The sequence below is a fragment of the Bombyx mori genome, chromosome 8 (assembly GCF_030269925.1).
Source record: "Bombyx mori chromosome 8, ASM3026992v2".
NCBI classification, from domain to species: domain Eukaryota; kingdom Metazoa; phylum Arthropoda; class Insecta; order Lepidoptera; family Bombycidae; genus Bombyx; species Bombyx mori.
Genome location: NC_085114.1, coordinates 5,739,824 through 5,765,192, shown reverse-complemented (window position 1 = coordinate 5,765,192; position 25,369 = coordinate 5,739,824). Strand labels below are relative to the sequence as shown.

Sequence of the window (25,369 nt, the reverse complement as noted above, 5' to 3'; positions counted from 1 at the left end):
GGGCGTACACTGTGGTACTTATGTAGTGGGCGTACACTGTGGTACTTATGTAGTGGGCGTACACTGTGGTACTTATGTAGTGGGCGTACACTGTGGTACTTATGTAGTGTTTGTTTTCATGGTCTACAGATGAATTCTGTGGTTAAATCTTAGTAATCAAGAATAAAAACTTATCTTTGAGTGTTGATTTTGTTGCTCGACCATGCTGATTTGTGAAGTAGATGTATAGGCTCATCGGCTGTTGCTGGAGGGTAGTCTTCTTCCGCCGTTATGGTTAAATGGTCTCCAAGTTATTGCTGAGCGGAGGCGGCATGTGATCCCACTTCTGATGACGGAGGAGAAACGCTGAAGGAACGTTTTTAAAAAGTGTGACGTCAGCATCGTTGACGTCACGGTCTTTAAGTTCTCGATGATGACTCATATTTGGGCTTCCAAAACAAAACTTCACGAGAACTGCGTATATTGCACGAGAAGCATAACAACGTTACAGAGAGATCCGTACTGTACTACGGCTCGGACACGAATGAATAAACGCTTTTTTTTTTTTTTTTTTTTTTTTTTTTTTCCTACCTAAGCTGATAGCCCTAGCGGCTATTTCAGCGTAACCCTAACTTTAGTAGGTGAGCTCACGGGGCTCAAACCTGACGATGTTGCTAACACGAACCCTAGCAAGAGTCGTGCTTCGCAGAATCTACCACCGGATCGGAAACGCGACCCACTGAGAAGATCCGGCGAGAAACTCAGTGGGCTGTGTCTGAGAGTTAATTTACTCGTCGAGCCCTTCGTCGCAAGCGACGGGTTCGACGAGAACGGTGACCGGTGCTTGAAGTACCTAAAAGCACCGTTAGTGGATCGGGAGGATCCGAGATGACGTGTTTTGGGCAATAAACGCTAGACAGCACGGCCGTATTTATAGGACTTCGTACACGTCAGCGTGTTTACAAGTATTAAACACGTGAGCGTGTTTACAAGATTTTAAAGTATTGAAATTACAATAAAAGGGACTGTTTAACATCAATTTCTTATCACAGAGTAATTAGTTGATGATCAGTAGGTAAATAGTCATATTTGCGCCGACATATATAATAACATACATTAAATAGTGGAGAAATACTGTTATTTTTGAGTGTTTGAGTTTAATGTGATGTCGTAAATAATCAATAATAAAATTTCATGTTTCCGAAGCGAAGCGAGGGCGGGTTGCTAGTATATTATAAATAAAGTAAAACTGTTTTTACTATGTAGATGACTTAGGCTTACCTGGTAGCGAATAGCTACAACATAGACATTAGCAATGTCAGAAGCATAGCTACAGCACTGGCTACTGCTACAATAAGTTTACTGATTAAATTTTTCGTCATAAAAAAATACTTCCTCTCATATTATTATGACTTTTATATTCATTCAAATGTTTATTAGATACAAATGTGAATAATAATGTACAGCGCTTTATAACGAATTCCAGAAAGATAAGCCTGAATAATGTAGCGAGTGGGAAAAAGGAATATTTTAAAGGTACTTCGCACCCTTCATCGTATCACAGGCAATAAAAGCTGCAGTTAGATGAAGAATTCGGTGAATTTTTAACGTGCCAAGAAATACGTACAGGCCGCGGGATGATATTAAAGTTTTGTATGTTTTTACCTACTATTCTTCATTTCTATCCGTTTGATTTATTTTTTGATATATTTTCATGCTAGTTTTATATTTAGATTATATTTTCGTATCAACAGTTGACCATTATGAAATTGGCTACTGCACTCAAATATAAATAGTTATATTTTTATAGAAAAAATGGTTTATTTGATTTTTTCATTTTATCTTTAAAGTTCGTTTGAAGTCTCTGGGTGTAAACGGTGGGAGTTGGGTTCTTTCTATTTTGGATACATATGATACGTTAGAAAAGGTGTTCTCTGAGTAATTGTTTGTGATAATTCATTATCATTTCTATGTATCAGTTGCTCCACTTACTGCCAGAACTGAGTTCATGAAAACTATCCAGAGACACTGCGGTCATCCACAATATTGTACGTTCACAGAATTTTTTTGGTGAGTACCCACCTCCTGAGCGCCACGATATCTGCAAACGAATTTCCAAAGACAATCAACAATAATGAATTCTCATCAGGAACGGATAATTGCAAAATGTTTTAAATTTAGAAGCAGGGTTGTGAAATAACAAATAAGAATGCACATATAGACTTCGGACGGTGTCGCAATAAAGAAGTGAGTGGAAAACAGAGAGAGAGAGAGAATGATTTTTGCAAGACAACGCGATTGCCCACCTCTATCTTATTTATTAAAATAATGAATCACGATACAATTTTAATATCACAAAAAAATATATAACACACCAAATACCAATACGCTGTTTCAGAAGCTTGATACCAATTTTTTTTAATCTTCTGAATTTCCATCCAAACATGTTTTTCAAATTGAAATCCTACGTATAAAGAGAGAGCACACATCTGTAGAGGCAACCTGCTGTTTCTAAGTAATTGAATTTCGCATCGGACGGCGAACCGTATTTGATCACGCTGATTTCATTATTGCCGCTATATATTAATGTGAATATAGGATTTTAATAGAAGTGTGTATTTCTGGGGATGTCAATCTTTGTGATATATGTGAATATAATTATGATTAGTGAAGTAATAGTTAAGGTAACAACCAAATTGTCATCATCAAAGTCACTACTAAAGCTATAATATTTTTGTCCACATTTAACTAACATAATTATAATATGATAGTTATTTGAAGATAAGACTCCCGCTGTGCTCTAATCTAGCAATACGACTCTGTTGGGCCAAATTATTTCCAAGGATATATACATATCTACATCACAAATTACTTCCGCAATGAAGGAATGATTTCGGAGAATAAAATATCAAACTATCGAAGACTAATTTTTGCGTAGTTGATAGGACGGACTCCCATGAATAGGTATTTTTAAGTGTTCTGGTTTGTATAGATAATAACGTTACGGTGTCTGCTGTAAGTCATGTTCAATGTGACTACAATAGTCAAATTTTCTTTATTAACAATATTATCTTAACCTCGACGTCAGATATAAAAGTTTCTTAGCAGCATGCGACCGAACCGATATTGAAAATTTAATAACATATTCCCCCTTTTCGCTTCCGTAATTTTTCTAATGAAAATCTGTATATCAAAGTTCGTAAACTTAAGAAATATTATAAAGGCGAACATCTAAACTTTGTTATACGGCTTTCGTATTTAAGTTAACTAGATTAACTCCGCTTTGTAAGAATAGGCATATGTTTTTACGATTTAACAGCGGGTAAGAAATTATGAAATTAATAAGTTATAAACGACATGAGCCTTTTTAGGAGGCTTCCTATTGTAGTAGATTAATTTTCCACTTTTAACCACCTTTAGTAATTATTTATGAGTCATTTTACTATTAATAAAAAAAACTGTTTTGACACTAAAAGTTTCTAAAAATGGAATGGAGGATCATAATACTTCATTTATGTGTTCTAAAATGTCATTAGCCCATTAAGTTACTAGTTTTATTCTTTAATGTAGGCCTTTGTACATAATTTTCCTATTACTTTGTATTATGTCCTCTTTTCTGTGTGTACATAAATAAATAAATAAATAGTATGAGGTACTCGTGTATTTTTTTAATAATTATGAATAACGGAAATCTTATCTGTTAGAAGTATTTTTACCTATTTAAAAGTAACTTTTATAATGCTTTCCAGTTTTTTTAGCAGATCTTATCATTAGCTAAATTAATAGCGTTTATAAGATCTATCATTGTTGTTCCTTCGTGCCTCATGGTAGACTACTATGGAGTCCCAATAACTTTAGCTAAGAATCTCACCGAAATAATGAATTTTTTTCTTGAATCTTTTACAACTTCTTATACAACTCCTATATTGTTGCCTGGAAACAAAGCTGCCGCTGAATTAAACGACTCAAGATTATCCCGAGACGACAACGAAGTTTTACAAAAAACTAATTCTCTTAACTTTCTTATAACTTATAAGCTGTCTCTTTTTATGCATGAATTTGATATTGCACGTTATTTATTATTCTTTAAATATAAAATATTATTTCTGTAAACAAAATAGAAAAATATATGTATATATATACTTTGCGGATAAGAGAAAATAGATGGATATGACATGAAATTGCGAAATTTGATTTTACTAAAAATAAAAATTATACAAAAATAAACTATAAACTATGCATCAACGATTCACGTAACGTTCCGAGGGACTACTGCATTCCTAGCTTCATTTTTGCCAGTGGAGTAACTAAGACACATATTCCATGGGGGATTTAGGGCTCAGTGAGCACGAGCTTGGAAATCGAGTAGAAAAAAATCACGAGAAAAACTATATCAACCAAGTATAGACCAGCATAGCTGGTCCACGGATATCCCATTGCATTCAAATTGCGGCTACTATCCTTGTCTTTACACAAAAAAAAACCTAAATATTTTGATAATAACCAAAAATTACGGGTTTCTTATTTATTTGTACGTTTGTTTATCATAGAAATCATTTGCAAAACTATATATTTAGAGGTTGTTTTTACTACCGTCATAGTTCTGATTGAACCTCAAATGCTTGAAATATGAAAACGAAACACATAAATGATTGTTCTGCAAACGCTCCTCATCGTCCTAAATCTATTGAATCGTCCGCACAACACCACAAAATTTCATGGCCCATTGTACTTCTATATGCTTGAAATACAAATGAATCTTGACGTTTGATACTCGGTAAGCTATTCATGTATCTGCATTATGTATATTACAAAGAATAGAATGGAAACTCAGACAAACGCTGACTTGGTTATCTAGTGCTATTGGAAACGGGTGAGTATTGTTTAATGTAGAATGTAGGTGCGGTGTGAAATGTTCGCTTTGTAAGAAACTAGACGTCATTGTGCCTATTAACATCATTGTCTGTTCTCTTAGGATTCATTATAAAAATAACACGGTTTATCACAGTAGAAATAACCTTTCCCGACAACGGTCGGACAAATAGTGAAAATGAAAAGAATATTTGAATTCAATTTACATTTTATTAAATAACTAGCTGACCCGGCAGACTCCGTAGTGCCTCAATCGATAAATAAAAAATCTAAACTTCTGTATAAAATAAACTTAAAACAAACAAAAGAAATCCATCCGACGGGGGACACATCAAAGGGAAAGCAAAATTGTTATTTTTATTTAATTTCGAGCATTTTCATATTTATCTACCTTTTAAACCTTCTCTGGACTTCCACAAATAATTCAGGACTAAAATTAGTCAAATCGGTCCAGCCGTTCTCGAGTTTTAGCCAGACTAACGAACATCAATTAATTTTTATAAGTATAGATATATAGATTACTAACATTAAATTTTAATATGAGAAAGACTATTCGATTTTTCTATGGAAACTTATTTTGTATAAAATTTAAAAATATCAATTGCAATATAAAATAACATTGATTCAAATAAAAATAATGGTATTTGTATGGTGTAACACAAAAATATTTCTAGGGAATCCCAATAGGTAATGTTGACAAATTAAAATCGTTATTTACTTCTTTGGATTAATTATACATTTATTTATTTATTTTAACTTTAATCACTATTTGTGACGCATGCATATACTACATTTATTATATTCTATTTATTAACTCTTATACCATGCGATTTTACTGTTTCTTTTCCTGAATTAGTTTTAAATGGATTCGTCAGTAGTTTTTGTCTTTTCTGGTCTCCACTTCTACGATAGAAGTCTGCTTACTGATCAGTGAACGAATGAGGCGATTGATTGCACATAAACAGCGTTTTCGACGTGTTTTGAAATACCAATGAAATTTCATTTCCTTGTTTTTTTATTTTTTTTTATTTTATTGCTTTGATGAGTGGACGAGCTCACAGCCCACCTGGTGTTAAGTGGTTACTGGAGCCCATAGACATCTACAACGTAAATGCGCCATGCACCTTGAGATATAAGTTCTAAGGTCTCACTATAGTTACAACGGCTGCCCCACCCTTCAAACCGAAACGCATTACTGCTTCACGGCTGAAATAGGCAGGGAGGTGGTACCTACCTGTGCAGACTCCCAAGAGGTCCTACCACCAGTAAAAAATGCTTTAAAATAGAATCGTAAAATCGAATTAATTTACAAAAAAAAAAAAAAGTGTGTGTGTCCGCTCCGACGCACGACTGGAGTTTACTGGATATAAAAAATTAAACGAAACAATACGAGAAATAGTTCTATATTACGACAACACGATACACTACAGATTATTAACAAATTAACGAGACACAAAACAAACGACTAACAAATATATGAAAATACAATAATGAGAGAAACGCGCGATCAGTACGAGGCTTTGTGGCGGACTGCCGGCGCAGCAGCCCGGCGTCACCTGCGATAACGCGGCCGCGCGTTGGCTCCTGATTGGCGCGCGCACGCATCACGCAATCAGGAGCCAATCAGGCGCATAACGCATTTCGTGTGACATGCTAGTACGATTTTGGTCCCCATAATTTTCATACCCCGGGCCTATATATGTAAATCGATTCTAAAGGAGTAAACTCCAAAAAACTTCCTGCTCATTCACTAAAACGTAAAACGGTACTCTTTTCTCTAACACTTCTCTTTAATACTACATGAATTTTGTGTGTTAGTGACACAAAACTAAAATTTAAGGATGTTTGTTAGTGACAAAAAATCAAAACTTTTATCTAAATTTTAAATTTAAGTTGATTTCTGCCTCCTTCGGCCTTCCAAAATTTGTATTACGAGAGCATATCGTACAATTAATTATTCAGCTTAATGTCATAATATTGATTTTAGTCAATAAGCTATACAGTTTCTGATGTTTGGCTTCCAAAAATCATCAGATGGCCTTATATTGTTGTACCTATATAGCGTTAGTGAGTTACATTGTGAACAAAATAATATTCGGAACTATTAATTTAATATTATTACGGTCTCAGAATCTGGTAATTTTTTTTTTTTTTTTTTTATTGCTTAGATGGGTGGACGAGCTCACAGCCCACCTGGTGTTAAGTGGATACTGGAACCCATAGGCATATACAACGTAAATGCGCCACCCACCTTGAGATATAAGTTCTAAGGTCTCAGTATAGTTATAACGGCTACCCCACCCTTCAAACCGAAACGCATTACTGCTTCACGGCAGAAATAGGTAGGGCGGTGGTACCTACCCGCGCGGACTCTTAAGAGATCCTACCACCAGTAATTACGCAAATTTTAATTTTGCGGGTTTCATTTTTATTACGGATATTTTAATTGTGTACGGAAATATAAAGAGTAATAATTTTATTTTAAATAAAAGTAACATATTATATTATTTAGTTTAAAAATTAACAAAAGAAACGTTTTGTTATATCCGAATTGTTCCTCGTGTTCTGCGACAATGTCAACGATGCCTGAGTATGTGATTTCTGTTTTTTTTTTTGCACGGACATACCTATGCTAGATGACAGTTAAATGACAAAAAACAATTTGCGTACCTCTTCTTTTCAAATCTCTGTTGAAGAAGGACGCATCATGGCGCCCAGGAATCACTTCAAAGGGAGCTCTTTCCAAGGGCTATAATGTCGTTCACGACTGTCTCCACCCTTTGTAGGACCTATTTTAAGGTTACATTTGCTGAATTAATTTTAGCTGTTTCTTTATGATCTGATTTTCATTGGTACAAAACTTCTGACCACGGTTTACGGACCTGTGTGTTTTGTGCGAATTTTTTAGCGTTCTCGATAGCGTAAAAGTTAACTCAAATTTGTATGAAGTTGGAACGTTTGCCTACGTTTGCCACTAGGGGCGCTGTCCCAAATGCATACAAATTTGAATTAACTTTTACGCTATCGATAACGTTAAAAAACTCCCACTAAGCACACTGTTCTGAATAGTAACACTACAGTGAAGTGGAATGGATCACTAAAAACACATGCATAGTATTATTACACCTTCGCATACAAAGTGATTTGACGCAGTCTTTAGTCTATACCTCGGTGATAGCGAGATATATTCTCGATCAATACACCTTAGCCTTGGCTCACTTCATAAATTATTTTCCAAGTTTTATTATCAGTTTTTAAGGCAACATCACTTGTTAACTACTTGCTTAGTCATACGCATTTTTGGATTATTTATATTTCATAAGTGCCATGAGTGTATTAAATTTTTTTTTAATTAATAACAAAATCTAAACAAAAATAGAAGTTTTTTTTTTGGAATTAAGATTTTTTTTAGACAATTTGTACATTTTATGATTAATAGAATCAGATATTATTATAAGATTTAAAATGGACGAGTGAAAGACCTCGTGTCAATCTTAAGTGTCATAATCAACGCGCCGCCATTCACCGCTGGATACGAGATTGAAGTCCCAGTTGTACAGATTAACTGTTAACAGCGGTCCAACCTTTCGAACCAGTAAGCATGATGCTTGATGCACTTATAAGTAAGATAAACTAAACAAATTTATAAATTCTCAGATTAGATTCTTATTGTAATGTTATTCTTTCATTGCGGAGTTCGTTCGTGAGCACGTGTTAAATACGTAATTTCTTAGAAAAGTTTGTATCTGACTGTGCAATTAGAATACTGACATTGTCTTATCGCTTGACATCAGTCTGGCGCCTTATTTTAGCGAGTGACTTACAGATTTTCTACTTCGCATTGTTTTTTTAAATAATATCCCATTCAACGTACGGTTTTCCATTTATTTCCTGTTTGTTATTCAAAAAAAGGTTAAACCCAATTTTTCCTAGTATAGCCTTCGATAGAACAAAACTTTGTTATTGAATGAGATAAAGAATGTTGAAATTCAAAAAGCGAATAGACATTTAAAACTATTAACAACAATGATATGTCCAATTTGGAATCTAATAAACGATATGATATTTAGATTTTAATTAATCTAAATATAATCTCTGGAATTCGTTGCCATCAGCGGTCTTTCCCAACAACTGCGACATTGGGTTATTCAAGAAAAGAGCATATTCTTATCTGAAGGGTAGGCAACGCACTGGCGTAAACGCTGGTGACCGTGGGCGGCGGTGAATCACTTACCATCAGGTGACCCGTCTTGCTCGTTTGCCTCTTAGTTGTTATAAAAAAAAAAAAGATGTGATTCAGTAAGAACTCGGCTATTGATAAATTTTTGAGCCAATATATTGGGGCTGCTTCTTCGCTATATAGGTACACCGATATATTCCCATTTATCAGTTGATGTGAACCAGTGAGCCGTGCCTTAGTAAATGAAAACTACACCGGAGGCGTTGACTGAGCTTGAAGGCACGCCAATATACTATGCGATGTACCAGATATATTATAATGCCTAAGTACTTTTGTTAAAGTACTTAGTGTTGAAGTACTAAGTATATTAGCTTTAAGGAGCGAAGTTACACTAAAGAGTTGATTTCAAGTTTCGTTTAAAATTATCGTTCAAAATTAATGAGCCGTGAGTGCGGATGATTGGGATTTAAAATTATTTGCGAAGCCCCTATATTATATATCATAACATGAATGACGTCACTGACTATGGAGAAATAAGATCGATTAGTTTTATAAAATGCTTCATTTTTCATTCCCCTGCCCTTCTCCCAGTCACCTGGGGTCGGCGCAATATGTTTTCTCTTTCCATACTCATCCATCATATACCATTTCTTCGCTCACTCCCCTCTCACACATATCGTCTTTCACACAATCCATCCATTTTTCCTTAGGTCTACCTCTTCCTCTATATCCTTCAATTTTATAAAATGCTTATCCCATAGTATTTATTGTAAATTTCACTGTACAAATAGGAGGTATAATAGTAGCTACCTGTACTATACTATATCCTAATCAAATATTATTCGATAGTACAGTCAGTCCACCTTATACCCGTAAAAAAGGTGGATAAGTTAACCTTATAACCTATATCCCTTAGGACTCGTGAGGTCTTTAAGGTTTTATAATAACTTTGCAAACAGGTACACATCGGCCTCATGGTGAGTAGCTAGCGATACTGATGGATTTCAGAACACCTCCAAACCATTGCGCTCACTCTTGAAGACTTCTCGTTGGCTTCATTTGGAAAAGAAAGGTCATAAATTTAGCTCACTACAAGGGAAACTTTTCAAACGTTATTCATTGAACATCTAGGCTAAGGAAAAATACTATTTTCTCCAAAATTTGAGATGTTTCTCTCAGTCGGATTAGATAATAGATGAGGTGGAATAATTATAAATAGAAGGAATTGAAAGTAAATTTATCAATTCAAATAGGGATACAATTTTGAAACAAAATTTAGTGTTTTTATATAAATAGTGCTACTACTATCCACCCAAATAGAAAAATACAGTTTCTTCACAGGTATGGTTTCGTATTTTTTTTTAAATTTAATTTTGATCGAACGACTCGATCGACGATTCTGGTGGTAGGACCTCTTGTGAGTCCGCACGGGTAGGTTCGCCCTGCCTATTTCTGCCGTGAAGCAGTAATGCGTTTCGGTTTGAAGGGTGAGGCAGCCGCTGTAACTATACTGAGACCTTAGAACTTATATCTCAAGGTGGGTGGCGCATTTACTTTGTAGATGTCCATGGGTTCCAGTAGCCAATTAACACCAGGTGGACTGTGAACTCATCCAACCATCTAAGAAATAAAAAATAAAACGAATAAAATCCAAAAGTATCCTTACCGGAGCAAGATTTCCTTCTAATTAATGTGATTAGACCACAATTTGTATTAACGAAAATAGGCTATCTTCTCTTGTATTTTTCGCTCAAATCCCAATGCGCTTTACCCCACATGAGATATACAATTTTCACATATTACACGCATCATACAACGTTCTGTAATTTGTTCTTCGCCAGCCAATTTCTGACGGTTTCGCTCTGACCCGGCTTAGCCAGACCGATGGCCATTACAGCGCTAGGTCACGCAGGCCTATTTATATTAGATAGAACGGTCTTTGGTTGTGAGTACCGTGTTGTATATATACTGCTTATGGGGTTAGTGTAGTGTTTAATATTTTAACTGCATTGTATTTTGTTTGATGAAGGTAATTAAATATTTTACATTTGTTTACGCATTTTTAGAGAATTAGTACTTGTTATGTTACCAAGTAATCCCATGGGCAGCACGCCGTAGTCGTAGATATAATTAAAACAACTTTTACGATTAGTTAGACGGCCGGTGGTCCTTTCACGGAATATGAGATTAAGCCGTAAAAGTAATTGTGGTTGTGTATTTGATTTTATCATGGTTTCGTTACGTTAGTCTATTTCTAAGGATACACAGCGCAACTTTAAACTAATTTAGACTTTAACTCATGAGTTGGATGTTTTATTCGTGGTTCTTGTAATCGAACAACCATTCGGTTGTAATTGAATAAATAGCTTTCATTAAATCTATAAGAATATTATAATAATACATAATAATATAATTATCAGTTTTGTATTCTTATTTCGATGTATTATGTATTACTTATAGAAGATGATGTAATGTAGCAAATATAACATGTTAACGAATCAACGTCACGTGATACATTGATGGCTGTGATTGGCCAACGATGACGTCATATCGCACGAACCAATCACAAAACAGGAAACGCAACAGTGGCACCAATTGCCAAAATTTAAAATTATTATAACACGAAGAAAAAAGATGGACGCGCATTTCAATTCTATATTTGTAAATTAATTAAAAATAATATAATGAGTATTTGAAGCAGAAAACGCATTTATTCATTTTCTTGGCCACCTCAAGATACATCTAAGAAATAGACGCAACATTTCTATTGGACCTTCAGCACCGGATCATCAATTAAGTTGAACCAGACGCTTACTTGAGAGACGCATCGGTCATTGAAAAGGAAAATTCGGAAAATCTCACCAGCTTCGCAAGATTACAGTGCTTTGGCAAGGCGTCTAACCAAAATATGCTAAACCTTTCCCCTACGCGTATATAGTACTGTGCTTTTTTCAAACCTTTTTTGTTTTTCATTTTGTGTACGTACTTTCGCTAATATTGAGCAGCGGTTTTGTTTTTTTATTTAAAAACTGTAAGTACACCACCATTTACTTGTTTCCACAATGGCTACATCAGATCATAAGGTAGAATTATTGATGAAAGATCTTAAAAGAAAACGCGTATCTATTAATTGTCGTTTGACTAACTTTGGAAAATATGTGAATTCATTCGAAGGTGTAGAATTAACTCTTCATCAACGTACCGAGCTCAAACTGCGGATGGCAGGATCGCAAAGTTTAATGAATGATTTTAACCTCGTTCAGACTCAAATAGAAGACATTAGTGTAGAAATCGACATAGAAAAACAATTAGAATCGCGTGAAGATTTCGAGCAAAAATATTATAATATTCTTGCCCTTGCTGAATGTCTGACCACCGCTGATGAAAAGTCAAAAGGTATAACGTCTGAACCACCGATTACAAGTTCCCAAAGTATTAAATTACCCACTATATCTGTCCCCACCTTTGACGGCTTATATGAGCACTGGTTAGAGTTCCGTGATACATTTTTATCATTGATACATAATAGTGAAACAATTACAGAAATTCAAAAATTTCATTATTTAAAATCGTCTTTGTCCGGTAACGCTAAATCGGTCATAGATTCCATAGAATTCTCCGCTAATAATTATAAAGTTGCTTGGGAACTACTGTTAAATCGATTTGATAATACGAAACTATTAGTACATAACCATGTCAAATCCATGCTTACCATGCAATCGTTGACTAAAGAATCACCAGTGCAATTACGCAGATTAATTGATAATATTTTAAAAAACCTTCGCGCTTTAAAGCTTTTAGGGGAACCTACAGAGTATTGGGATACGTTAATCATTTACATCATTGTCACAAAATTAGATTCCATTACCGAACGGGAATGGGAACAGCATAAGTGTAGTTTAATTACATCAACCAATAACACCAAAACTGTAGTTCAACTAAATGACTTACTTCAGTTTCTTAGAAATAGGGCGGATATTTTGGAAACACTTATAGTATCACACAATAAAGCAGGCGTATATAGCGCGACAGACAATAATAAAAAGCAATGCAGTAACCAGTTAACATCTAAATTTCATTGCAATATAGTTTCAAATAAACCAAATAATAATAATAAATCACAAGGAAAGAATGCACGTAATTACAGACCCTGTATAATGTGTAATGATTTACATCCGCTATATTCATGTCAAAAGTTTTTGGACCTAAGTGTGCAAAATAGATTAAAATTTATCCAAACTAAACAGTTGTGCCCTAATTGCATGCGTCCAGGACATACTGTTGACACCTGTGTGTTCGGGCCGTGTCGAAAATGTGATAAAAAACATAATTCATTAATTTGCGATGTAATTAAATATTATGATCATAGTTTTTCTCAAGTTACGTTGCCATCTTGTGAACAATCAGCTGTCCCGTCTAATACGAAAAATAACTCGAACGCACACTCTTTTCAGGCGCAAACTACTGACACAATTGATAACATGCATCCAGCGCAACCAGTTTTGCTGTCCACAGCTATTGTAGAAATACGTAGCCAGTCGGGTGTTTACCATCAAGCGCGCGCTCTACTCGATAGTGGCAGCGAACGTTCATTCATCACACAAACACTTTGTGACAAATTAAATCCACCAATAATACAGTCCACTCAAAAAATCCACGGCGTAGGGAATACAATAACACAGTGTTCGCAGTCCTGTGATATTGAGATCCAATCACGCATTGGTAGTTATGCTGCACGCATTCAGTGTTTAATTCTACCACAAATAACATCAAACTTACCTATGAAGACATATAACGTTAATTTGTTTACCATACCGGATAACATTGTACTTGCAGATCCGACGTTTTATGATAGTCAGCAGATTGATTTATTAATAGGCGCGGATTTGTTTTGGGAATTAGTTAGAGAAGGTAAAATACGACTTAAAAATGGCCCCTATCTCCAAAATACGCATCTTGGTTGGATAAGCTCGGGCTCATTTCAATCTATTACACGCAAACAAAGACATGTTAGCTGTAACTTTACGCAAACCGTTGACAGTGACACATGCTCATTAGATCAATTATTACGAAGTTTTTGGGAAATCGAAGAATTACCAATTAATTTTCCTAAGCTAAGCTACGAGGAGCGCGCCTGTGAGGAGCACTTTATTAAAACAACCTCACGGACGGCCGACGGGCGGTTTAAGGTTCGATTTCCGTTCAAGCACTCTCCGAAGTTACTAGGTGACACGCGCACACAAGCTGAACGTCGTTTTTATGCCTTAGAAAAAAGGTTACAACGCAATCCTACTTACAAACAAATGTATATCGACTTTATACACGAATGCATTAACTTAGGCCACATGAGTCTTGTACATAGTTATCAAACACCACATTATATTTTACCTCATCACGGTGTGTTTAAAACAATTAGCGCAAGAGTGTGAGGTTCCGTAAGTAAAAGAAACTTAATGATAAGCATTATTTTATAGGGCGCATCACAAATTTATGACCCCTTAGGTTTAATTAGTCCAGTTATTACTATCGCTAAGATATTATTACAAAAATGTTGGCTGTTGAAACTTAATTGGGATGAACCGGTTCCTTGTGACGTCGCGCAAGTATGGGATCGATTTGATTCTTGTCTATCATTGTTAAATAACATACACATATCGCGCTATGTTATGTGTAATATAGTCAAGTAAGCAGCAACGCATGAGTGTTAGCCATTCAGAAGCTAATGCTCAGTTATTAAAATGGAATTTATTTATTGATAATAATCTTTTAATACGTGTCGGTGGACGTATTCAGAATTCACTCGATTTTAGTTACGATAAACATTATCCTATTTTGTTACATTATAAACATAATTTTACAGTTTTATTGTTTAAATACGAACACACTCGAATGATGCATGCTGCGCCGCAACTTCTTTTGTATACGTTACGAGAGTCATGGTGGCCTATTGGAGGTCGTAATCTTGCCAAGAAGGTGGTACATAGTTGTATGAAGTGTGCCCGATTGCGCGCAATAACTGTTAATCCCATAATGGGGAATCTGCCTCGAGAACGATTGCAGCCAGGTTTTCCCTTCTTACGCTGTGGAGTGGATTATGCAGGACCAGTGTTCATTTTAAATCGTAGGGGTAGGGGAGCAAGATTACAAAAATCGTATATATGTTTATTTGTATGTTTTGCTTCACGCGCCGTACATCTCGAGCTTGTAACCGACCTTTCATCAGATGCTTATTTGTTGGCACTGAAGAGGTTCATTTCACGTCGAGGAAAACCTATTGAAATATACTCCGATAACGGGCGCAACTTTGTAGGCGCAATGAATGAATTCGCAAAGTTTTTAAATTGTTGTTCAGATGACATTAAGGCATACGCGATTTCTCAAAATATAAATTTTAGATTGATACCGTGTTATGCTAGTCATTTTGGGGGCTTGTGGGAGGCGGGTGTTAAAAGCTGTAAGTATCATTTGCGGCGTGTGGTTGGCAACGCACACCTTACATTTGAAGAAATGAGCACACTACTATCGCAGGTTGAAGCTGTCCTCAACTCCCGACCCTTAAACCCTATGTCCTCAGATCCACAGGATTTTCTTCCACTTACCCCAGCTCATTTTTTGGTTGGCCGTCCGCTAACTGCACCTGTACCTGATGACCTTCACGATGTTCCGGCTAGTCGACTTACCAGATACCAGAGAGTTGAACAGATCCGCCAGCACTTCTGGAGCCGCTGGGCTAAAGAATACGTGTCAGAGATGCAAACCAGGAGCAAATGGTACCAACATAAGGGTGAGCTCAAGGAAAACATGTTGGTTCTTATAAAAGATGACAACTTACCGCCATTGAAATGGAGCTTGGAACGAATTATCAAAACATATCCAGGTAAAGACAGCTTGTCACGTGTGGCTGATATTCGCAAAGCGGATGGGATTGTGAGACGGGCATTCTCCAAAATCTGTCCGCTTCCCTTACATGAAGAATGATTACGCACGATAGCAGCTGCTGGGTTCCTGAATGATCACCGCCAATTGTTGGAACCTGGTGCTTCCAAGGCCGGGAGCATGTTAACGAATCAACGTCACGTGATACATTGATGGCTGTGATTGGCCAACGATGACGTCATATCGCACGAACCAATCACAAAACAGGAAACGCAACAGTGGCACCAATTGCCAAAATTTAAAATTATTATAACACGAAGAAAAAAGATGGACGCGCATTTCAATTCTATATTTGTAAATTAATTAAAAATAATATAATGAGTATTTGAAGCAGAAAACGCATTTATTCATTTTCTTGGCCACCTCAAGATACATCTAAGAAATAGACGCAACAAACAAGATTTCCTTACGCGACTCCAAGTACTCGTCGTTTGATTTTAAATGGACTGTTTGCGGAATATAGGTATATAAATTAGGATGGATGTAAGATGAGGAATGTATTAATACGGTACATTAATTTGCTGGCCAGCTTCTTTTGTTCAATGTACTTCAGTTCTGTGGGCGGTCGCTAGCTCTTCATCATTCATACAATTATTTGGAGACGTAGTGGATTGTGTAGTGCTAAGCAATTTGCAATATGCTTCTCTGTTTTGAGCATGCGAGACCACTAATTTTGCGAATCAATTTTTTTTATTTCACGCAACGGTTTGTCATGTCATCATAATCAGATATTTATTATTTAAGATAGGATTTTTAGATATGTACTCTTTTTGCTAGAGTTTTTATTTGATTTTATAATTTACCTATTCTTTACGAATCGCTGATATCTTCAAATACACTATAGTATCTATCTAGTAGGATGTATGATACTTGGTCTCATATAAAATTTTCAAACACTTTACTCATCGTATATACAATGAAAGTAGTTTTATTCAATAATAAATATTTAAGTTGCATTTTAAAGTTTGTTGTGAGTTACAATATTATTATTTTTCATATTTTGCCGCGTACATTTTGTGAACATCTTTGATTATTTCATTGCATATTGATTGTAGTGACTGGATATTAATCCTCTTATCTCGACGGATGCTCGTCCGACGATAGAATTTTAATGAAGAACTTAGAGTCGAGAAGCTAATAAATTTTGTTTGAGGTGAATTTTGCTTAAAGTTTGATGTTATAGCTAACCTGGAGTTGGTAATATATTCAAATTTATGAGCATGTTAATCGTGCGACTAGGTATATGGAAAATATGTTATTTTATCTCTAAGGGTCTTTTAGACTGTATTATTTTATGAACAAGTAAACATAATACCGTGGTAAAGTCTATTGTACGCGCGAGTACCCAGATTATCTCATTTGAAAAGATAAGGCGTCGGCTTTATCATATAACTGAGATCTGATTCATACATCTCGAGGTAGATTGTGGCATCCACATGGACGTCCATGGGCTTTCTTAGCCACTTCCGAAGCATAGGATTCATGAATAGATTCAACCATAATATGCAATAGTTAATATCAATCAAGAGACAACCATAATATTTAATTATTGCAACTGCAACCAATCAAGAGAAGAGGCGGATGAAAAAAAAAGCATTTCCTATTTTAGTGATTACCGATTTACACCTTTTTCTGCCGTTATTCTCATAATTAAACTTCAATGTCAACTTTCAACGAAAGTAGCAGCCTAATAGAATCGCCCTGATAGAACTGACAGGGAGTACTCACTGTTTGGTCTTTAGTGTACTGAAAATGGTATAATGCTCTATTCAATCGCCAATATGATTGAAATTTGATAAAGCAATCGAAATCAAGGGATTGAAGACGTAAGTAATTAGTTTCACGTACCGAGGTACTACTATATTTGATTCTGTTTCGGGTCATATCAAAGTTATCAGTCAGTAGCATTAACTTTGGTGTTTCTCTTACATTACGTTGCTATTCTATAAACAAAGGGTGATTTATTATTATGAATATTTTTAATGGATTTAAAAACAAATTTTCACTCATTTCAATATAATTGGCCTTTTTTTTCGGGCCTGGGTCTGAACCTCCTACGAAGTATGGGTATGTGAGACTTGACGATCTGCACGGGTTGGGAGCAGACCGCGAGCCGTAGGAATTTTAGGGTCCTACCACACTAAACCACTCCCCGATCTCCGTCCGGGGTTAGAACTCGGTCAGGGTAGGGGGATTCCCGCGGTCAGCACTACAACCAGACACATTGCTTTATGTGTTTTATGTATTTTTATGTGTTTTACTATTCCCCAGGTGAAAGTTTATTAAGATCTGACCAATGGTTTTTGTGTTATCCTTGAGGGTAAGGGGGTTCTCGCGGTCAGCACTACAACCAGATACGTGGCTTTATGTGTTTTATGTATTTTAACATCTCCCAGGTGAACGTTTATTAAAATCTGACCATGGTTTTTATGTTATCCTTAATGTTTAATTGACTTCAAATACATTGATGATATTCTCATTTTCTGCGTTTGAAGATAGATCGTTAATATTTTTGCTGAATTTTTGTATTCTTTTGTTTTAGAAGCGACATGGCATGAGCGACTGGGTGGGCGCGACATGCGGTGCGCGCCGCCCGCGCACATAGCCGCCGTCGCTCTAGCACTCTCCGTAGTCCTGAGACTTGCTAACGCTGGTAGGTATAAACCCAAAAGCAGTATACAGTAATACACAACAAATACTCCAACCAATAAGCAGTAACCAATACTCGGATTTTTTCAATAAAAACGGCTTAGCAAAGGATTTGTTTTAGCTGACTTAAAAAAAAAAGGTTGTTCTTTCCGTCACCGTGTCTATTCCTACCACAGTCGCGTATTTCTCTTTGAACGATATCTGTTGCAAAATAAAATTCAAACTCCGACTTTTCTCTTTTGACTAACGGTGGCATTCACGTTCTGATGTCTATGGGCTCCGGTGATCGTTTAACATAAGGCGGGCTGTCGATCCATTTATACATCATAGAGAAAAAAAAGTAGTTGAAACTCAATTTGACTACACCACAGATCGTACCTCAGGCATATTTATTGCAATGCGTCCAGTGGACAGAAGGGCTCATGGCGCACCTAAAATTAAGTGTTTACTGGAGCATATAGTTATTGGATAGTGAATCTCACCCCCACTGCACGCTTTCAAACAAATTTTGGAGGTGTTAACAGTAAAATAATATGTTGAACGAATGGATGTTAGGTGGCAACGATAAAGAGGAGATTTTCCACCGAGCGGATGTAATTGCTCAGTAGACGCATATATTTAAAATGTCGTTAGCGTGATTCAGGCGTCTGTCAAATATTTTCTGTTCTATGGTAGCTACCGCTGCAAATTTATCTTGAGCCAGCAAAATAGTGGCAGTGTTTCTGTGGGCTGATAACTTGCCCCACCGTTATAAATAGACTTACAAAGCGGTACAAATAAAAATTTATATTAATGAATAAGTGTGTTTTCTGTACTTACATACGACTAATTTATTGCATGTACGTGTACACTAATATTGCTCATATTGCTCAGTGGAAAAGTATGTTTGAAAAACTCACCTATTTTTATGAGGTAGTTGTATTTCGTGTTGGCTACACATTAACGCTGTATTAAATTCATATATGTTTCCTTTTAGAACCATAAAAATCGTTCAAATAACCCGAACGCATACCGTCCAAAATAGCATTTAACGTGCCTTAATACTTTTAAATACTTATACATGCAAATAACGAACTTATTATCAAAACTAGCGGCCCGCCCCAGCTTCGCTCGGATCTTTAATAAAAATATCAAAATTAAAAATCATAATACACATACATCAACCTTCTATTTGCGTCAGGTTACTAAAAAAAGAAAATTATTAAGATAGTTTTGAGTATTATTGATTTAATGAACTTTTAATATATTTTCATTTAAATTATATTTTCTATCTCTTTTTTTATTATTTTTATAGAACTATTTTTCTTATTTTCGTTAAAAGCTTATACATACAAAACCAAAGCTATTGATTTTATTAAGTCAGAGCTTCCCTGTAAACGATATTTGACACTGTTTTATTTTTTAAATAAAATAACACTTCTTGTGGCATAACTATAATAGTTATAACTACGCTGTTGCGGCACTTTTAATAAATAATAATGTTCACTAAGGATCTCTAATAATTTTTTTTAAATGAAGCCTATGTCACTCGGTGATACACTATCTTCCAAACTAGCGGAACTTTTTGGAAAAAAAGTTAAAGAATTTTTGAAATCGCTTCGGTAGTTTCGGAGCCTATTCAATACATACAAACAAATCTTTCCTCTTTATAATATTAGTCTAGAAGTATAGATAAAGGAGTTTTATGAACTACCTAACTACAACATATACAGTAATATAACATAACTACAACTACAGCCATGTCTACGCAGTTCGGTTCCTGGAAATATGTAGATTTTCCAATCGAATTTTTGATGCGAAATCCAGTAGCCATTTGCACAGTCGCCACTTCAATGATTGCCAATACTAGACTAGAATACGTGGGTTGGCAATAAAAAGAGAATACATTCAACACGTGTAAAATACGCGAGAACGAATTTCAGATTGCGAAAAATTTAAAAATCCCTTACATTTGTACCCTTATCACACGATTTTACGAAAATCGAACACCTAAATTATTTTACTTTAGATAGCATTTTTTTAATTATTTTTTTACATGTGTGGACGAGCTCACAGCCCACCTGGTGTTAAGTGGTTACTGGAGCCCATAGACATCTACAACGTAAATGCGCCACACATCTTGAGATTCTAAGGTCTCAGTATAGTGTCACAACGGCTGCCCCACCTTTCAAACCGAAACGCATTACTGCTTCACGGCAAAAATAAGCCGGGGCGGTGGTACCTACCCGTGTGGACTCACAAGAGGTTCTACCACCAGTAATTTTGCGGGTTTGATTTTTATTACACGATGTTATTCCTTCACCGTGGGAGTCAATCGTAAACATTTGTTAAGTACGTATTTCATTAGAAAAATTGGTACCCGCCTGCGGGATTAGAATAATGGTGCATCGCTAGATACGAATACACCGGACGTCTTATCCTTTAGGCCACGACGTTAAAATCACGTTATTTTTTTCATTTCAACAGGCTCAATGGGCCCCGGTGTGCCAGAGAATATAACAGTGACATTCCTGAATCCGACCACCGTCAAAGTTTCATGGTCCACAACGGCGGACCTCGTTGAGAAATATGACGTCACGTACAAACCTTCAGACGCAAGGTAAGGCCTGTACTTTACATTTAATTATGCTACCTGCTATCTTTCTATTAATATTATTTTATCTTACGCAACGTGTGTTCTGTCTTTTGTAATTCTTCTGATATTTTAAATGCGAAATTTTGCGAGTATAGAAGTTTGTTACTCTTCCACGCAAAAACTACACGACGGATTTTCATGAAACATCGCTAAATAATATACAGCTTACAGAAAAGCACATAATATAACAAAGTACGATCAATGTACTACATGTCGTTCGCGATAGTTTTCAAGAAATTCGTGTTCTTCATAAAATTACCTTCATACCAGAGCGTGTCCGGATTTCGCTAGTCTGTTAAGCATACCTTTCATGTACTTGTACCTGTGTACAAGTATGTACTATGTACTTCAAATATCAGTGTTATATTGTAGGTGGTACTTGACTTTAAGCGTGATTCGATCCGGTGGTAGATTCAACGCAGCACTGCTTTTGCCAGGGTCGGAATTTTTCTCAGATTGAGCCCGTGGGCTCACCGATCCGTCAGTAGTTGGAATAGCCCCTTAGGTCCTTAAGGTTATTGGAAATTCATCAATGAAATAAGTGACATCGAAAATTATTCATAGTTTCCTAAAATTAATCGAAAAGCTACAAACAATAATAGTCCGGGTTGCGAGTGATTAGTTACAAACACTATAAACCGGTTAGTAATTAATTCCTTCTGACCATTGGGATATTAGCACTAGCGCACATTAATTAAGGAACTTATTGATCGATATTTTCATCTTGCTAGCTTTCTCATCGACTTAAATAATAATAGAACATATTGTTACGAGAAGAACTAGAACATTCGAAAACGTGTTAGACTAGTCTTGTCTATGGCGAGAACATTCTGGGGGCCATTGGAACACGCGATACAACTGATACACCATGGAAGTGCTCGAGAACATTCGAGAAATGTTTCCAGAATATTCCAGATATTCCAGTTGTTTCGATATCGGTTTTTGCTATCTAACGACAGATGGCGTTCCTCGTGCCAGCATAAGAGTATCACAAGCACTTTTTTGTCTTCCACGTTCGATCAACATACCACTCATTTGATCGTCAAGTGGTCATTGTCACATATGAACAGCAGTCACGCCAGAAGCACACCCAAGCTAATTGTAGGTTGGTAAACTATTTTTAAAACTCATTTGTAGAAAAATATGTCATAGCGCTCAGGAAGCATCCAAAGAGTTTTAAAGTTTGGAAAGTTCTACGAAAATTGTACTTTATGAAGTTTTGCTCCGATCCCAGTGAAAATCCGAACTGGAAACATTGCTTAATGAGATCTCAATAAGCCTTAATCACTTCGAGACGTTATTAAACTTGTGGACCCTCGAGATTTAGACGATTCGCTATGAAATTTTCGTACGAATTGAAACTTGTAATTTTGATTTATAATAGCATTAATTATGGTGGGCTTTAAATTTTGGTTTTTAATTGTTCCTCGTGCCTTAATGATGTTAGTACTGTTATAAGATCATTTTTACTTCACATATGAAAAGTGGAAAAGAAATGCGGATTTCAAGAATTTTTTGTAAATATCTGTGATCTACCCACACAGGTAACAAGTAAATCGACATAAGTTCAGTGGGATTTATCATTTATTCAATTACCATGCATAGTTGATAACCTACCTCACTTTAAAAGGTTATTAATGTGGACGAACATTACAATAAGCTGCAGTAAACTTGGATAAAACTAGCCTGTCGATTACGTCTTACATTGCGTGGTCGATGACCTAGAGCTCCCCGGCGGAATGCAAGGATAAAGCTCAGTAGCTCCGGACATGTGGACCAATAATTGTAAATAGACATGCTTTAACAAAAACAGACTTAAAATAGAAAAACAAAAAGATATTCTAAAACAAATTAATATACACTAAAAACAATAATCATCGAAATCGGATGGCGTGATGTGATATTGAATTATTCATCTATTTGTGGCGCACGCACGTAATGCAAATTTAAGACTTATATAGTCTTCTCATGGATACCATTATCAGAACTAAACTAAATTTTAATGGGACCGCACGGTAATCGTCAGCTTTCTAATAAAAAAAGAATCATAAAAATCGATTCACCCAGTCAAAAGTTATGAGGTAACAAACATAAAAAAAACATACAGTCGAATTGAGAACCTCCTCCTTTTTTGAAGTCGGTTAACAAACAAATAGTCATTCAAGTTGCCGGTTTATATTTTATTGTTCTTCTTTGGTTAAACTTTAATTTTAATTATTTCTCTGCAGTCTACCCGATTCTACTGTTTTATTATTTATATTGTTTAGATATTATTATATGCTCTAGTTTAAGTAAATGAAACAACTTACGAACGCAGTTGATTTTATTTTATGAAATTTATTAATAAAGAAGCATAAAGGTTCGCACGGTAATGTTCTGGCCAGTCAAATTAAAATTGACGGTCAGAGTTGAAGGACACGGCTTGGGGTGACCGGACGGAATCGATAGAGCCATCTACGTATTGATATTAACAAGTTCAAACAATTCTAGTATGTGGGTTAGGTAGCCTTTTGTTTGTGTGAGCCTAATCGCTTTGAGCTATGCAGTATTTTAAGGGTATTCGTAAAAATATCGTATATCTATATATCTTATATCTATATAATATATAAAAATGAATTGCTGTTCGTTAGTCTTGCTAAAACTCGAGAACGGCTGGACAGATTTGGCTAATTTTGGTCTTGAATTATTTGTGGAAGTCCAGAGAAGGTTTAAAAGGATTGAGATCAATTAGAAAATGCTCGTAATTAAATAAAAATAACTATTTTGTTTTTCCTTTGATGCGTCCCCCGTCGGACGGATTCCTTTTGTTTGTTTTAAGTATATTTTATACGAAAGTTTAGGTCTTTTGTTTATCGATTGAGGCACTACGAAGTCTGCTGGGTCAGCTAGTGTACATATATAAATAGTAGTTGTATTTTAAATTGACACCAAAACAATGCGTGAAAAATCTATTCCGTAGGTTAAGGAGGCTTGGCACTAATTCACTATGATTAAATTTATTTAATTAATTAAAGGTACACACAAACACACAATTGTTTCAAATGCTTTACAGCTTAATCCCATTTGCGGGATCCACTTGTTCTTTCTTAAAGTCTAAACCGAAGTCAAACAAATTGTGAAGCCTCAAAGTACTGATTGATTTTTCTGCGTGTAAAGAAAAATTAATGTTAAATAATAAAGTTCACTAGAGAATTTGATAGAAGTTTCCAAAATATTATAATCGACGAACAACACCTCACTGTTACCATCTTAGGAAATATGGAATTGAAAAAAAAAAACCCGATATTAAACACTAAAAACAGTACTACTTCGTGATGCGAGTATAATGACATACCTCTATATTCTTATTTGTGTTTATTACGAAATTAATACCACCATTATAACAGTATTAAATATATACATATCTATTCACTTATAATACATATTTGTCAAAGCAATGTCTCGCAATCAGATGACTTAAACTTCATAGAAAATTAGTAGTTTACTGCAAAAAAAAACAAAACAAAAATAATGGCAATAAATTACGCGTAAACATTTTTTGGCTTTAATTAATTCTTACGTAAATTAAAGTCAAGGTTTCTTTTATTTTCAAGCCGCAATCATTCACATCTAATTGCGAAGTTATTTAGTACTTAGAGTTTTATTATTTTCATGGAAATATAAAAATTATTATACATAGTACGCCCCAAAATAACTGTCGTATCTGTTTCAATCTTAGGTTTTGGTGTGTAATAGAGCATACTATGTCTCTCATTCTTTCACTCGATAAACATTTCTTTTAAATTACATTTCTGGCATGTCTCTCACAGCTAGAAGACTGTAGTAAGTTGACGGAGTCCATTTCGTCCAGACGTATGTTTCTTCGACTTACACGACAACCTGGGCTTCGAATCAATCCGGAACTACACGAAGTCAGCGTCGGGACGGTACTTTGATAAGGCCATACGTCATGATAATCGCCTTATCCTTGCCGCCGCTGACTACTTCCCGAATCCTGATCACGCAGGAGCCAGTCACCGTCGACACAAAAAATATGTGTGGTGTCGTGGAACACCGGATAGGAACGAAGTTCCTTATTATAAAAATATTAATTTTAAGTTCTATTCGAGATATAAAGA

General features: G+C 35.6%; 1 protein-coding gene across 2 annotated transcripts in view; it reads left to right on the top strand.

Annotated features, from left to right (window-relative positions):
* Positions 1–25,369, top strand: part of LOC101739066 (uncharacterized) — a 158,774-nt gene that overhangs the window by 68,803 nt on the left and 64,602 nt on the right. For both annotated transcript variants that reach the window (XM_012688646.4, XM_012688645.4), the window contains exons 2-3: positions 18,510–18,620; positions 21,083–21,215. In XM_012688646.4, the coding sequence (XP_012544100.1) occupies positions 18,545–18,620; positions 21,083–21,215 (209 nt within the window). In that variant the 5' untranslated portion in view covers positions 18,510–18,544. The remainder of the gene's footprint in view (positions 1–18,509; positions 18,621–21,082; positions 21,216–25,369) is intronic.